General features: G+C 41.5%; 1 protein-coding gene across 3 annotated transcripts; it reads right to left on the bottom strand.

Annotated features, from left to right (window-relative positions):
• Positions 1-3,750: 3,750 nt before the first annotated feature.
• On the bottom strand, positions 3,751-11,813 carry LOC117434175 (zinc finger protein 239-like). Of its 3 annotated transcripts, none has more exons than XM_059010577.1 (3): positions 10,438-11,813; positions 6,718-7,012; positions 3,751-6,140 (listed from the first exon to the last, which is right to left on the bottom strand). In XM_059010577.1, the coding sequence occupies exons 2-3, from the start codon at positions 6,980-6,982 to the stop codon at positions 5,347-5,349; spliced, it is 1,059 nt and encodes a 352-aa protein (XP_058866560.1). In that variant the 5' UTR covers positions 6,983-7,012; positions 10,438-11,813; the 3' UTR covers positions 3,751-5,346. The 3 variants fall into 3 exon arrangements, with proteins under 3 accessions (XP_058866560.1, XP_058866559.1, XP_058866561.1); XM_059010576.1 differs by having other exon boundaries at positions 10,605-11,813; XM_059010578.1 differs by having other exon boundaries at positions 6,718-7,009; positions 10,605-11,813.
• Positions 11,814-15,331: the final 3,518 nt, after the last annotated feature.

The raw sequence follows: 15,331 nt of genomic DNA, 5'->3' as shown, positions 1-15,331 counted from the left end.
CTCGCTCCGTGTTTGTGCAGCGGATGTTGTTGACACGCCGGCTGGGAAACAGTCTCCTCATGTCCAGGTATTTCCCGTTGCTGTCAATGAGGAGGGCCACTTCTGCGTTTGTCTTCTTTTTGGCCAGCATGCTGTGGGTGTGGGTGGGGATGGGGGTGGGAGCGGGGTGGGGGGGGGAACGGGGTGGGAGGGGGAGCGGGGGGGAAGCAGGGGTGGGGATGGGAGCGGGGTGGGAGGGGGACCGGGGGGGGAGCGGGGGTGGGGATGGGACTGGTGTGGGAGTGCGGGGGGCAGCGGGGGTGGGAATAGGGGGGGAGCGGGGGGGGAGCGGGGGTGGGAGTGTAGGGAGGGTGGTAGCACGGGGAGCAGGGGTGGGGGGGGCTGTGTATCTGTGGAGCTGCTCCCTCAATCCCTGCAGCTCCTTGTTGGTGGTTTTCTCTCTGCGCTGCATCTCCTCCTTGACGCTGGTCAGCTGGGTCCTTAGGTTCGCGTTCTCCTGCTGCAGGTCCTTCATCTCGCTGGTCAGCTCGGTGATGGCCACCCTGTTCTCTCTCTTGAGCTGGCTCACCTCATCTCTGAGCTGCTGGGTGATGCTGGTTTCCGTGAGCCTGGCCAGTGTAAGTTCTCTGAACTCCACAAACTCCAGCTCCAGCAGGGCCAGGCACTCCCGCATGTGCTGGGTGTCGCTGGGGGTCGTGGGGGGGGGCAGGTTGGTGTCGGGTGATGTGCTGTCTGAGGTAGGATCTTCAGGGTCTTCAGGGTCGGTGTTCTCGGGGTCGTTGGCTGTAGTGTTTGTTTTTTCAATCTCTGCTGCCTCTTTTAGTTGTTTATATTTTTTTTCAAAGGAGGTCAGGCTAGCCTCACTGCCCTGGATCAACACAGTTCCGCTGTGGTAGACATTAATACTCAAGACTGTGCTGTCCGGGTCAGAGTCTTCTCTTAAGAGGATCTGTCTACCTTGGCAGATCCCTCTTTTTGTGACGTTGCTGTACGTCTTACACACAGCAGTGTGCCAGGCATTGAGGTGTTGAGTGTAGAAGATGAGGTTGCTTCTCATCTTGTTGTCTCCTGTCCCAGAGTAGTCTGTGTACAGACACTCCGGGTTCTCTCTCAGCACGCTCAGTTTATGATGCTTCCTGGCCTGTGCGCTGCGCAGTTCAGCCGGGTACTGGAACTCCCTGCTCTCTGCACTCTGACTCGTCTCCATGGCAACCGGGAGAATCTGCTACACTTTGTTGCAATTTCCAACTGTCACTGCCAACGGCTGCTTTTTTGAAAGTAAACTGAACTTTTTTTTTTTTTTTTTTTTTTTAAAGCAAACTACTGCTGAACTTTTAATTTTTGTAGTATTTTTTGTATTTATTACTATAAAATTATAAAATAAAATGATGGTAGTGTAAAACGCTTACCTCTACCTCTGTCATTTTCTTCCTTTATTTTCCTCTTTTATTTACTTCTATCTTTTCTTTCTTTCTCTTTCTTTATCCTTTTCTTTCCTTTTCTCTTTCTTAAATATTTTTCTTCTCTTCCTTTAATTCTCTCTTCTTTCCTTCCTTCCCTTTGCTCTGTGATTTTCTTCCTTTCTTTATTTTCCTCTTATTTCCTTCTTCCTTTCTTTCTTTTCTTTCTCTTTCTTTTTTCCCTTTCTTTCCTTTTCTTTTAATTTGTCTTTTCTTCCTTTAATTCTCTCTTCTTTCCTTCCTTCCCTTTCCTCTGTGTTCTTTTTCTTTTGGTCTTGGGATCTTCTTTTGGTGTTTTTATAATATTTAATCAAAATGTTTTCTCTTATTTTTTCATATTACGTTAAATACTACTTTAAGTACTACTATACAATATGTTTATGTTATTAAATTAGCATTTTATTTCACTAAGAAACATATAAATTTTTAAATTTTCAGGAGCTCATATTTTCTGTGACTGCTCACTCTAAAAGTCTCTCTCTCTCCCTCTCTCTCTCTCTCTCTCTCTCTCTCCGATCACAATGTTAAAATGCCTCCAAGCTTTCCCGACTCGTGTTGACGTCATATTCCTCCGACAGACATGAACCAATCAAAATGCGAGACTGTTACGCTGTTCCATCTCAAAAATCAGGCGTGTCTCATACTCCTTAAATGACTGCACGTCTCTGTTTAATACGTCACTGAAGCCCTTCTGTCACCTGACTTTGTCACATGACAAGGTTGCATTCTGCAGTGAAGCAGCTGTGCGCGCATGGAATCCGTCTCCTTGCTTTACATCTGCTATAGACTGGAGGGGGCGCTCTTTCTTTCTCTTTGAGGGAGGGAGCCTCTTCTTTCCTAGTGCTCTGTTAGACACCATTTGAGTTGAATGTGGATCTCACTGTGCTTGTAAAGAACTATTTCCAGCCAATTCACTGTTTGGAAACTGAAGGTTTTAAAGACTTTTTTTAATATATATATATATATATATATATATATATATATATATATATATATATATATATATATATATATATATATATATATATATATTTCCTTATTTATACCAGTACCACCTAACTAAAAAAAAAACGCGTCATTGCAGAGCAGCTCTGCAAGTTGTTAATGTTAATAAATATTGGATAAACTGGTTTCCATCTTCTTCCCCTGGAGTTTACTGCAGGGTTGAAAGCACTGCATCCGAGCTCTAAACTTGCTGAAGTGTTGCAATACCCAGGAGCTGTGTGCTATCTGGATCTAGAGGGGAAGATTAACCAGTATCTTGCTAAACAACAGGAATTCTGTACAGCAGACACACATCATGCCAAAAAAAAAAAAATCTATAAATACCAGTTGTGACTTCTATTTTATATTTTCATGTTGTTTTTTTTCACTGCCTAAAAGGCACTTTCCCAGCCCGTCCACTTTATCCTCTGGCTGCAGAGTCTGCCTGGGTGCTGCGTCTCAACATGATGAAGGCTCAGAGAGGCAGAGCATGAGAATGCCATTTGGTACAATGGGCTTTAAACATTTTGCTCATTTGAATACAATTTAGACATATGTGTTGTTTTTAGCATTGCTTGGTATTTTGTTGTATAATTAATCAGTCATTAATCAGCACACACCAGGTTTAATTGAACAGTCAGGTCTCATTAGAACTCAGATTACACAATTTGACTTTCTGTACCTAAGATCCGTACACATGCTTGCTACACTGCTATTACTCAGGGCAGTTTACAAGAGCAGCACAAATACAAGCATGGACCATGCACATTGCAAAGCTACACGTCACGCAGTATTCACTTATTTATGACATAATACAGCCATGGGACACTATCATTTCTCATTAGTTTTGGTATCGTGATGAATGTACAAGCCAAACCCTCCAGGCGGTTGTCCAGTAAGGACGGTGCAGTCTTGTCTCTGGGATGCTACATACCGGGGTCGGGATACTCGTTCACATCAATGTATTTATTTTCAAGTCTATGCAGTTTAAATGCTAAACCCTGAAACTCATTCCCCACACTGAGTTATCAATTTCTCCTGACTCGTCCATCAGATGAGGTGCAGAATAGTTTCCTTTCTGCATATTCCCGCTCCCAGGCACTGACTGCATTGACAGCCTGAGTTAAACTGACAGCAGAGAGGCCTCTTGTGACGTGTCCGCGTCGCCGCTGTAGGAACAATTCAATAATTGATCATTTAATGTTTATCTGGGTTGATTAGTTCTCTTACTAACAATATTGACGTGTTACAAAGGTCAAGGATTTACTATGAACACACATTCACACGCAGACACAAGGAATGTTTAATCAATAGTAGTATTTTATTAAGTACACAGATAATAAACAGGAATCAGAAAAGTCAGAAAGTAAATGTCTTAAAAAACTCTCACTGCCTTAACTTGACTAGCAGGCAATTGAAATATGACACCGCCTGTCTCCTCACACACCAGCAGCACTCCAGCGAGCAAGCAGGCTGTGATGTGGTAGCTTGCTCACACACACAAGCCCACACCCAAGCACACGCACACACACACACGCCCACATACAGCCTCAACTGAGATGATTCAGACAATCTTAGAATATATCACATTAAGCTTATTAATGGTATATAGATTAAGTGTAGGGTAAGTTTACTTTTAAAGAAATTCTTCATACAACAATATGAGGTAGATTACTTATAGTTACTTCATCAAGTTTCACTAAAAGTTAATTCACACGCAAAGTGTGCAAACTAAACAATTAACAGTTCAATTCGATGTGAATGTGTTACAATGAATTAATTTAGTTCCATGAAAGGAAAATGTAACTGGAATTATACTCAACGGTTCCTTTAAGCTTAGACTTTTGGTCGGCTGTTTTGGAAACTCAATCTGTTGAAGTGTCCAGTACAAAAAGATCTCCTCTCAGCAACAAAGTCTTCAATCCCACGTTGGATCAAATTGGCAACAAAGCATTCAATTCTCGACAGAATCAACAAACAGCTGCAACAAAGTCTTCAGTCCTCGGTATAGGATCCACAACAGCGCCCGGCCGCTCTGTCTTTAGCTATGCAGGTAGCAGGGCACAGTTTCTTTTGGATACTGTGGTTTTAGGTGTACAGCAGACCCAGACTGGTTTGTCTGATAAGTCTCTAAGTTTTACGGCAGTCCTCCAGCCGGGTCTCAGTCTCGTTGCTTGGGGTCGTTGACTCTCTTGCAGCTTGCTTCCTCGTCTTGGGTCTGTTTTCAGGCAGAGTCCCGTCTTGGTTCTGTTTATAGGCAGAGTCCCGGAGTTGCAGCTTAGCTTAGCAGAGTGACAGCACCTTGTTTAGCATTTGATGTGGAGCGCAAAATATTTAGTTTTCTAGATATTTATAGTTTTTCTCACTCTGCTAACTAGCCATTTTCATGAGATAATTTGTGTATCTTGCCTTTTTTAAACTCCCAGTCCTTTGATGTTTTTATGTCCTTTTCCACTGGGACATCACCAGTTTATGTCTTCCTTGTGTCAACACAATTGTTGTTGCACGTGTGAATTATCTGTCCATAATTCAACTGTCCGTCCAGTCTGATCCAGTTCAGGCACCGGTCCTCTAATCAGTAGGTCACATAGTTCAGTATGTCTGCAAGCCAAAGGCCCTCTTCTCAAGACACAGCAGTTTGCCCTGTTTCTCAAGACACACAGCTTCATTAATGAATCCAGTTACATTTCTAATACACGTTCATGTATTATCATATACAGGGAAAATGTCCCACATAGCCCACTTTGACACAATAAGAGTGCAAGAGAGATGAAGTGCATTTTTACCATTTAAACTGCATGCTCTTTAGAGTGATACACAAAACAGTAATTACACAGGGATTCATAATGCAAGGTGAAAATTTTCTTTCCTCATGAGTGAAACGTCCCATTGAACATAGTCTTTAAGGTTTCTCTCCTCTGTGAATTTGCTGGTGTCTTTTCAGGTTTCCGGACTGACTGAAACTCTTCCCACAGTCAGAGCAGCGATACGGTTTCTCTCCTGTGTGAATTAGCTGGTGTCTTTGAAGGCCTCGTTTAACACAGAAACTCTTCCCACAGTAAGAGCAGCAAAACGGTTTCTCTCCTGTGTGAGTTCGCTGGTGTTTTTTCAGATTGTTCGAGTGATTGAAACTCTTCCCACAGTAAGAGCAGAGATACGGTTTCTCTCCTGTGTGAATTAGCTGGTGTGAAACAAGGTGGTTTGAATGACTGAAACTCTTCCCACAGTCAGAGCAGTGATACGGTTTCTCGCCTCTGTGAATTCGCAGGTGTGAAATAAGGTTGCTTGACTGACTGAAACTCTTCCCACAGTCAGAGCAGCGATATGGTTTCTCTCCTGTGTGAGTTCGCTGGTGTGCTTTCAGAGTTCCTGGCTGACTGAAACTTCTCCCACATTCAGAGCAGAGATACAGTTTCTCTCCTGTGTGAGTTCGCTGGTGTGCTTTCAGGGATCCAGACTGACTGAAACTCCTCCCACATTCAGAGCAGCGATACGGTTTCTCTCCTGTGTGAGTTCGCTGGTGTTCTTTCAGGGTTCCTAACTGAATGAAACTCTTTCCACAGTCAGAGCAGCAATACAGTTTCTCTCTCGTGTCAGTTCGCTGGTGCATTTTAAAATTCCCTAACTGGGTGAAACCTTTCCCATAGTCAGGATATTCTCCAGCACCCGCCCTCGCTTTAGCTGCTGGACTGGAACCTGGAAAATATGAACAGGAAAGAAAGTAAGAGGGACTGCTTGTAGGCTTCGGGCATGTGGCTGGGTGGTGGAGTGGATTAAAGCATGTGAATTTCAGCTGTGGGGGTTGTACTGAGTTACACCAGCTTAAAAACACAAAGTTAAACTGAAAGCCTTTACTTTATATGTAAAAGCAGAGTCAGTAAAGACTGATGCTGGTGAAACCAAGCCCTGGGATGAAAATCTGCCTTCAAATTTCTCCTTTAATGTTTCAGGTCTATTTCCTCTAACACACTCTGTAAGTATCTATTTTTCAATAGCATTACAGTACACACTTACAATAATATCCATATATTTTTACACTGAACATGTATAATCATATATACAGTACTTTAGTGTTTCCCCCCCTTGGTATAATACCCCCCCCCCCATATCTATAGTTCACCAGTAGCGAGTTCTATCTTGAACTGGTTGGAGTGGTACAGGAAAAACAAACAGCTAGTAATGTAACCTACATGCTCCCTCCCTCCCTCTCAACTACACTGTGGATATCACGCAATCTAGAATGACAATGTCACAGCTACTGGGAGTCACTCACCTGCTAGACTGCATTCTGAATGGGAGCGTCCGTCTTCCTTTCCACCTCCTTGCATGCTGTTGGGAGAGCCTTCCTCTCCAGCGCCTTGCTCTCTCACGCAGATTCTCTCCAGGACCACGCTACACTCCCGCAGGCGTACAGGCTCCAGCTCAGGGATGTTTGGTTTGAAGTCCTCGGATTCTTCCTTCCCTGGTTCCATGTGCTCAAACTCTACTTCAGGGATGTCCTCTTTAATCTGGACAGATTCCATCTCCACACTGTCCATGGCAGCACACGGGATTCTGTTTAGTAGCTGCTGGAAAAGAACAGCATTTATTTATTTAAATACAGTGTTATGAAGGCCATTCAAGGGACAAACGCAATCTGGCCTTAACAGCAGGGGTGGCTTTACTATTGAAGGGACAGAATTTCTTATAATAAGTTTATAATACCAGGAGGAGTTTATCTGGTGAGAAGGTTTACACAATTCATCCACTTCCTATATTATTCATTGTGGGTTTCTTTTGTGCAACCTGTTGTAAATGTGAAACAAATATTACACATTCAGTGCCGTGAAAAAGTATTTGCCCCCCCGTCTGATTTTCTGCATTTTTGCACATTTTTCACATTGTATTTGGTTAGATTTCTTTTGTGGGTTGTTGTAGTATATAGAGGGAGTCTGAGAGAAAAAAATATCACCAAAGTTTGGTGCTTCTTTCATTTGTTTGGTGTGCAAGGTAATCAAACATGCAATCTTCAGGTGTGAAAAAGTTATTGCCCCCCCCTAGTTAACTCAACCCAATTAAAGGGATAATTAGGGTCAGCTGTTTGAGTACTTTGGTTAACAACCAGGCCTGGGCCAGTCCTGCCCAATATAAATCTGACTGACTTTGGCCCTTACCATCAGAGCGCTGTGCGTTTGGTTGCAGTTATTGCTGCTAAAGGTGGCGTAACCAGTTATTGAGTCTAAGGGGGCGATTACTTTTTCACACGGGGGATTTGGGTGTTGCATAACTTTCTTTAATAAATAAATGAAATATGTATCAGATTTTTGTGTTGTTTGTTCATTCAGGTTCCCTTTTATCTAATATTAGGTTTTGGTTGAAGATCTGATAACATTCCGTGTCAAAAAAATGCAAAAATTCAGAAAATCAGACGGGCAAATACCTTTTCACAGCACTGTACACATACATACAGTAGTCTCTGCATACAGGAACACCTCCTAAGAGAACACTTCGCCTAACACCTTGTGGTGAAACAGATTTTCTCCATTGGAAATGCTCTGGCTGAAGGAACAGGAACTTCACTTAAAAGAACACCTTGTTGGCACCGATAGCGATTAGTTCACAGCGGATACACTGCTGTTTTGTAACCTGCTACTCATCATCATCAAACTTAAATTCAAATGGCGCATTCAGTCTTTTCAAAAGCGACCTCGTTAGAGTGTTGTGCGGCACACTGATTGGTTTATTAAATCTTTCCAGTTCCACCGTCATATCATTGGATTGTTTTGTATTCTGATTTCCTCGCATGCACCTCATCACTACAAACTGGCATGCAAACAAACAGCAATGCACCGTTGATTCTCGTGCTGGAGAAAGTTGTTGATCTAGCTCTCGAAAAAAACCTGAATAAGTCACCGGGCAATCTGGTGTTTCCTGTCCTGGTGAGGTGCTTCACCATTCTGTTAAATAATCCGCATGACTTCTATAATGATGCTGCATGTGAGTTGGGGTGCTGTGTTAATTTAGCTTGACAGTTTATTAATGTTAGTTTGTCTGTTACTTTATTATTATAGTTTATTAACATATACCTGCCTATTGCTTTTCTTTTACTTGTTTCATATGTTGATGCACACGAGTCTTGACAAGTAATAAATATGTATGTATTTATGTATTGATTCATATTGTGTCTGGTGGCTATCTCCGTCTCAGTGTTCAAGTTTGTGGACGTTGTTTTTCACTATGATAGAAGCCGTGATCTGGACTATAGAGCCAGAGTAATGTTAGAAAGTAGTACATCATCAGAATGTGTACCAAAAACTTACCTCAACTTAAAACTAAACTTAACACATACATATATCTTTATATATATATATATATATATATATATATATATATATATATATATATATATATATATATATATATAGACACACACATATATATATATATATATGTGTGTATGTGTTAAGTTTAGTTTTAAGTAAGTATTTAAGTATTAGATATATGTGTGTGTGTGTGTGTGTGTATTGCATGCGGGCAATAAAAATGTGCATTATAAATATCATATGGGAGATAGTGTAATTGAAGAAGGGAACTATGAAAAAGACCTAGGAGTTTATGTTGACTCAGAAATGTCTTCATCTAGACAATGTGGGGAAGCTATAAAAAAGGCCAACAAGATGCTTGGATATATTGTGAGAAGTGTTGAATTTAAATCAAGGGAAGTAATGTTAAAACTCTACAATGCATTAGTAAGACCTCAACTAGAATATTGTGTTCAGTTCTGGTCACCTCGTTACAAAAAGGATATTGCTGCTCTAGAAAGAGTGCAAAGAAGAGCAACCAAAATTATCCCAGGTTTAAAACAGACAGGCTAAAAGAATTGAATCTATTCAGTCTTGAACAAAGAAGACTACGCAGTGATCTGATTCAAACATTCAAAATCCTAAAAGGTATAGACAATGTCAACCCGGGGGACTTCTTTGACTTGAAAAAAGAAACAAGGACCAGAGGTCACAAATGGAGATTAGATAAAGGGGCATTCAGAACAGAAAATAGGAGGCACTTTTTTACACAGAGAATTGTGAGGGTCTGGAACCAACTCCCCAGTAATGTTGTTGAAGCTGACACCCTGGGATCCTTCAAGAAGCTGCTTGATGAGATTCTGGGATCAATAACTTTCTTATGTTCTTATGTTCTTATGTATGTATGTATGTATGTATGATATATATATATATAAACACACACAATCGATTAATTGGGCACACAAAATATAATCCTTTTTAAAAATATCGATGACTGTACCGTCCACAGAACCTGTCATCGGAAAAAAAACACAAAAAAGTACCATTGCAAGGTTTAACAGTTAATTTTGAAACTCTAAATAAGTGCAAACTATATACAATCAGTTTTCATCAATTTGCACAATTTACAAATTATTTAAAAACGCCAAAACACACAATGCGATTGGTTACACTGCGCATGTGTGGCGGATCAATAATACCATGTCCGGAACGTTTCATTGTCAACTATCTTCTATTTCAGATGAACACACTGCTGTATATAAACACATGCAATCAATCAGTCTGGATTTCTGAAGCAGTGCTGATGGTGGCATTGCAACAGAAACGCCTTTCAGACTTCCCCGCAGCACGGAGTGCGACCCCGGGAACACGCGTACCGCAGATCTGCTGAACTCGTCACAACATCCGTGTTCCCATGCCACACCGTTAAGACCACTCCTGCATATTTTACACAAAGTACGCTCCTCCAGCGTTGCTCAGGATTGTGTGACAATATGTTGTTGACGTTTACATTTATAGATATAGATATAGATAGATAGATATATATATATATATATATATATATATATATATATATATATATATATATAATTAGTGTTAGTTTACTCGTCTCTCGTTTATCAGAGTACACCCAGTATATCGGTAGTTTGCCAGCACCTCAAAAAATAACTCCTGTATGTTTGCAATAATATTAAACATAAAAACATCGGTACCTGATTTTTGATTGATTTTTCCCGGCGCCTTTTAATTTAATTGTTACATTTTACATTGACTCGGTCTTGTTGATGACGTCATGCCTGTTCATTTAACAAACAAAGCGTCTGCCACACACGCCCTTCGCAAACAACTTACTTTTAATTAATAACATCACTTAACTCACTTTTTTATCGTCCACGTCTTACAAACTGGTATACGATATCGTTTAATTAAAAAAAAAAAACAGTTTGAGAAACGAAGCTGTGTGTTTGAAGCGCCAGCAGGCCGGTGTTCTCGGATGGATTTTGTGCGCATGCGCCTAAGCTGAGTCTCTTCTGTTTTGTTTATAGCCACAAAGTGTCTGTCGAAACTTATTGTCGCCTCCTACTGTTCAGATTTGGCTATTAAAACTACTGGGAACACTTAAAATCTCTGTATGCTAAATATTTAATCTTCCAGTTTCCTAATATATTTTGCAATACATCCAATAATACCGTTTTCTATTTTTCTTCCATCACCTATACTATTTTTTTTTAAATATTGGAAATATTGCAATCCCTTCATTCTTTCCACATATCTTCTCTCACCTTCCTATATCGAACACATTCAACCATCAGATGCTCCACTGTTTCCATTACACTCCACTCCACACATATCCCATTCTCATGCTCTCCAGGTCTATACAGGTGTTCCTTTAAAGCTGAATGCTCTATAAGAAGCCTTATTAATGCTGCTTCCTCCTTCCTATTCCACCCATACCACCCTCCCCTTATTTTAACCTTACTTCCAGCCTTATAAAACGTCCTACTATTTATTAAACTAGATAATCGGTTCCCTTTTCTCTTTTGCAGTTGTAGTTTTTGTTTTGCACTTTGGAAACATGAAAGTAAAAAAAAAAACAGATGAATATAATTGAAGTAGACTGTAAACCCGACATACACAGCTCAAAATATTACATCAGATATCATGAAAAACCTATTCAATATCCATGTCTTCATCCTCTACGTCAGCCTCCTCCACTTTCCTATTCTCATCCATGTCGCTGTTCGTGGCTTGATTCATCTCCGCTGATGGCTGAAAGGCAGAACACACCTTCTTGACCCGTCGTAACCCAGACTTCACATTCAGCAGCTGCTCGACTGTGCTCCAAGGAGACGATTGCGCAAGTCAGTTTGAATCAAGTTTACTCGTCTAAATACCCGCTCCGCTTCAGCGCTAGCAGGGGGTGGTTGACAGTACAGTCAGCATGAAGTCTGACAAATCTGCAGTCAGAAGTGTACCTGCTTCATTTCTCAAACCACCACCCTGATCCAATACCCTTTAGGGAGCTGCTGCTCAGCAGTATCCTCCTCCACTGAGCAATGGGCTGCTCCTTGCCTTCACTGCGAGGGTCTTGCTGCTGCCAAGTTGGGGGCTAAAGGCTACGAGGGAGTGTGACCTGAACCTTTAAAAACATAAAGGAGTTTAATGATTTGTTTAAAACTTGAAGTGGCACAACAAGGCACAATTAATAGTTTAGTATTTTAATATGAGACAATGACAATGTATAAGCTGACACCCTGGGATCCTTCAAGAAGCTGCTTGATGAGATTCTGGGATCAATAAGCTACTAACAACCAAACGAGCAAGATGGGCTGAATGGGGCCTCCTCTCGTTTGTAAACTTTCTGTTCTTATGTTCTTATTTTCCTTTATTTAGAATTATTTTCTATATATTGTATATATGTGTTTGTTTTGTGGTTTTTGTAAGCCTGTAATTTGAATTGCATTTGAATTAATATTATTTTATTATGAATTAGTCATTTAGCAGACACATTATTATTATTAGTATGTGTTGTTTTAAAATCGAGTTTAGACTCATAAATAACAAACCTTTACCGCCTAATCTGTAAGCGTTACTATAAAAATCTCAATCTACAACCTTAAAATCTGTCAAAATCTACAGTAAGACCCCACCAGCTCTCTCATACCACACACACATTTTAAAATGAATTGAATTTATTTATTTGGAATTCTATTTATTCTGGATTTAAATATTAGTAATGAAGAGTGTTTTAGGATCTCATAAGTGCTAGCGAACCTGGACTGAAATATTCAACCTCCAAACTTTATAAAAGTAACTAACAAAATAACAAGACCAAGAAAGATTTAACATCATGTTTTTTATTTACATGTTTACTACTCAAAACACAAAATGCTGTGTAGTATCCAGTAATTATTCAAAGCGAGTTAAACCTCAAAACCCATTTGCACAAACACATAGTAATGAGGAGTGTCAGATTGTGCGTATTGCTGGTGTTTCTTCATGCCTGTGAGAGTGATACAGTCATGACCAGCATGTTTCACAGAGGAGTCTGTCCGGCAGGATTCACAGAGGAGTCTGTCTGGCAGGATTCACAGAGGAGTCTGTCCGGCAGGATTCACAGAGAAGTCTGTCCGGCAGGATTCACAGAGGAGTCTGTCCGGCAGGATTCACAGAGGAGTCTGTCCGGCAGGATTCACAGTGGAGTCTGTCCGGCAGGATTCACAGAGGAGTCTGTCCGGCAGGATTCACAGAGGAGTCTGTCTGGCAGGATTCACAGAGAAGTCTGTCTGGCAGGATTCACAGAGGAGTCTGTCTGGCAGTGTTCACAGTAGCCGTGAGATTCATTCTGTGGTAAATTCCTCTCGATATTTCAGACCAGCCAACCTCGATATTTAAGATGGAGGAGAGTGACTTTTTTATGATTACTATTTTAATAACTAATAAGTAAGGCTGGAATGTTGTCATGGAAATTTGTACTGAAAATCATGGAGCAGTCACGGTAAATTTGTTCAGAATCACAGAGGACAGGGGAAATGGTGTGTGAAGTCACGGGATGAAAATTCAACAGTGTGTGTGTGTGTGTGTGTGTGTGTGTGTGTGTGTTTCTTTTATACAATCTACAGTACCTACATAGACATGAAATGAGTCTATCTATACAAGTAGAAAAAAAGCGAATTAATCTAAATATTTGTTTATTGTGGTTTTCACAACATCAGGTTCAAGTTTTAATCCTGTAAATCGGTAAGCTTCACAGCATAGAACAAGTACACTGTACAGGACAGAAAGCAGGTTTAAACCTCGATTAAACAATTCAGAAAATATCTCCTTAAATGAGATCCACTAAAAACACTCTAAATAACAATAATTACCACTCAGTAGTGTGTCACAATGTCATTTGAAACATATTTACCTCCCTGGTCTGTATGCAGCAGAAAGGAATATCCCCTGGAAAGTGTCCTGAAGGCATCAGATGATTCGAGGGCATTCACTCCCACCTTTCACTTCCCAGCTCGTCACCTCTCCAACATCAACCAACTCTGACCCTGACCCTAACCCAACCCCAACCCTAACCTTAAGCAACCCCAGCCCTAAAACCGAACCCTAACCCTAACCATTAAGAATCATCTGATGCCCTGAAGACAGTTTCTAGTTGACATTCCTTTGTGCTGTGTTCTGGCAGTAGTGTGGAGTAGTGGTTAGGGCTCTGGACTCTTGACCGGAGGGTCATGGGTTCAATCCCCGGTGGGGCACTACTGTTGTACCCTTGAGCAAGGTACTTTACCTAGATTGCTCCAGTAAAAACCCAACTGTATAAATGGGTAATTGTATGTAAAAATAATGTGATATCTTGTAACAATTGTAAGTCGCTCTGGATAAGGGCATCTGCTAAAAAATTAAATAATAATAATAATAATAATAATGTATCTGCCGTTCCCCAGGGGCAGGATCACAGCCAGATTGCCACCTCCCTAGGCTTTAACCAGGCTTATAAACATCTTCTAATCCAGCTGCACCCAGTCCTGGGGTTCAGAGCTCCCCTCAACGAAGTCTGTTACTATAATTCATATTGAAATGATCAGGAGCCAGGAGTTTGAGCAGGGTTAGAAACTCACACTAGCCCTGCTGCTGCTGCTGCTGCTGCTGCACCCAGTCCTGATGTGGCAGCCACGGATTGGAGGAGCGACTGCAATCATTTACCAAGGGGTCATGAGTGACGGTATAAGTAGGGGACAGAGCGATGCAATCTGTTACTTTGTTGTGGTTATGCAACTGAAAGGACCGGTATTTTGTTTGTTTTTGTCAGTCTGTCTATATCGTCTTGTTTGTCTTGTGTATTGAGACTAGGCGGCTAAACACGATCCAGAGCTGTCGCCCACGGCCAACACAAAACCCGGACAACAACACACTGACTGTTCACTAAATAACATTGTAAATTCAGGACCAGCACTACAGCACTCACTGGGAGAGGTGAACGTGTTTGTGTTTGGGTATTTGCATTCTTGGGGGGATAATTGTTTATTGTAAACAGGACTGCAACCCATCATCATCATTTACTGTGTGATACACATCGTTGTGGATTGCCAGCCATCATTGTTTGTCTCTGTTTGGTCAACAGACCCCTGGATTAAAATAAACAGAAACCTTTTTCATTGGTAATTTTTTTGTCTCTCGTTTCTTGTTGGATTACTGCACTGCACCTGCACTTACCACTTTGCCACACATGGGATGATGGACCGCAACGCACTGGCAGAGCTGCTGGATACTAGACGGGAGGCACAGGAGAGTAGGAGAGAGGAGCGATACATTGTGCTCCTTGAGAAGGTAGGGATGGCACTGACGCCACACCCTACAGCAGCACCCACAATGATGGCTCCGAAAGCTCGGGCGCTGACAGCGGAGGATGACCCAGAGGTGTACCTCGTCATATTTGAGCGGCTAGCCACGACCTTGTCATGGCTGCGGGAGTACTGGGCAAGCCAGCTGGGACCCTGCCTGATCGGGGAGGGTCAGGCAGCATGCCAGACACTGAGCGACGTGGATGCCGACAATTACGACCTGGTGAAGCTGGCCATTCTCTGTGATCTTAACATCACCGTGGAGACGCAC

This window comes from Acipenser ruthenus, chromosome 41 (assembly GCF_902713425.1).
Source record: "Acipenser ruthenus chromosome 41, fAciRut3.2 maternal haplotype, whole genome shotgun sequence".
Classification (NCBI taxonomy): Eukaryota; Metazoa; Chordata; class Actinopteri; order Acipenseriformes; family Acipenseridae; genus Acipenser; species Acipenser ruthenus.
The sequence above is the reverse complement of the archived record's forward strand: the minus strand, read 5'-3'. Positions and strand labels throughout refer to the sequence as shown.

What these genes read in the sequence shown, in the direction of transcription:
- LOC117434175 (XM_059010577.1), bottom strand. Translation starts at nt 6,982, where the DNA reads ATGGACAGTGTGGAGATGGAATCTGTCCAGATTAAAGAGGACATCCCT. An exon ending in TTCAGAATGCAGTCTAGCAG is followed by an intron (nt 6,141 to 6,717) that starts GTGAGTGACTCC and finishes CATATTTTCCAG; the next exon opens with GTTCCAGTCCAGCAGCTAAA.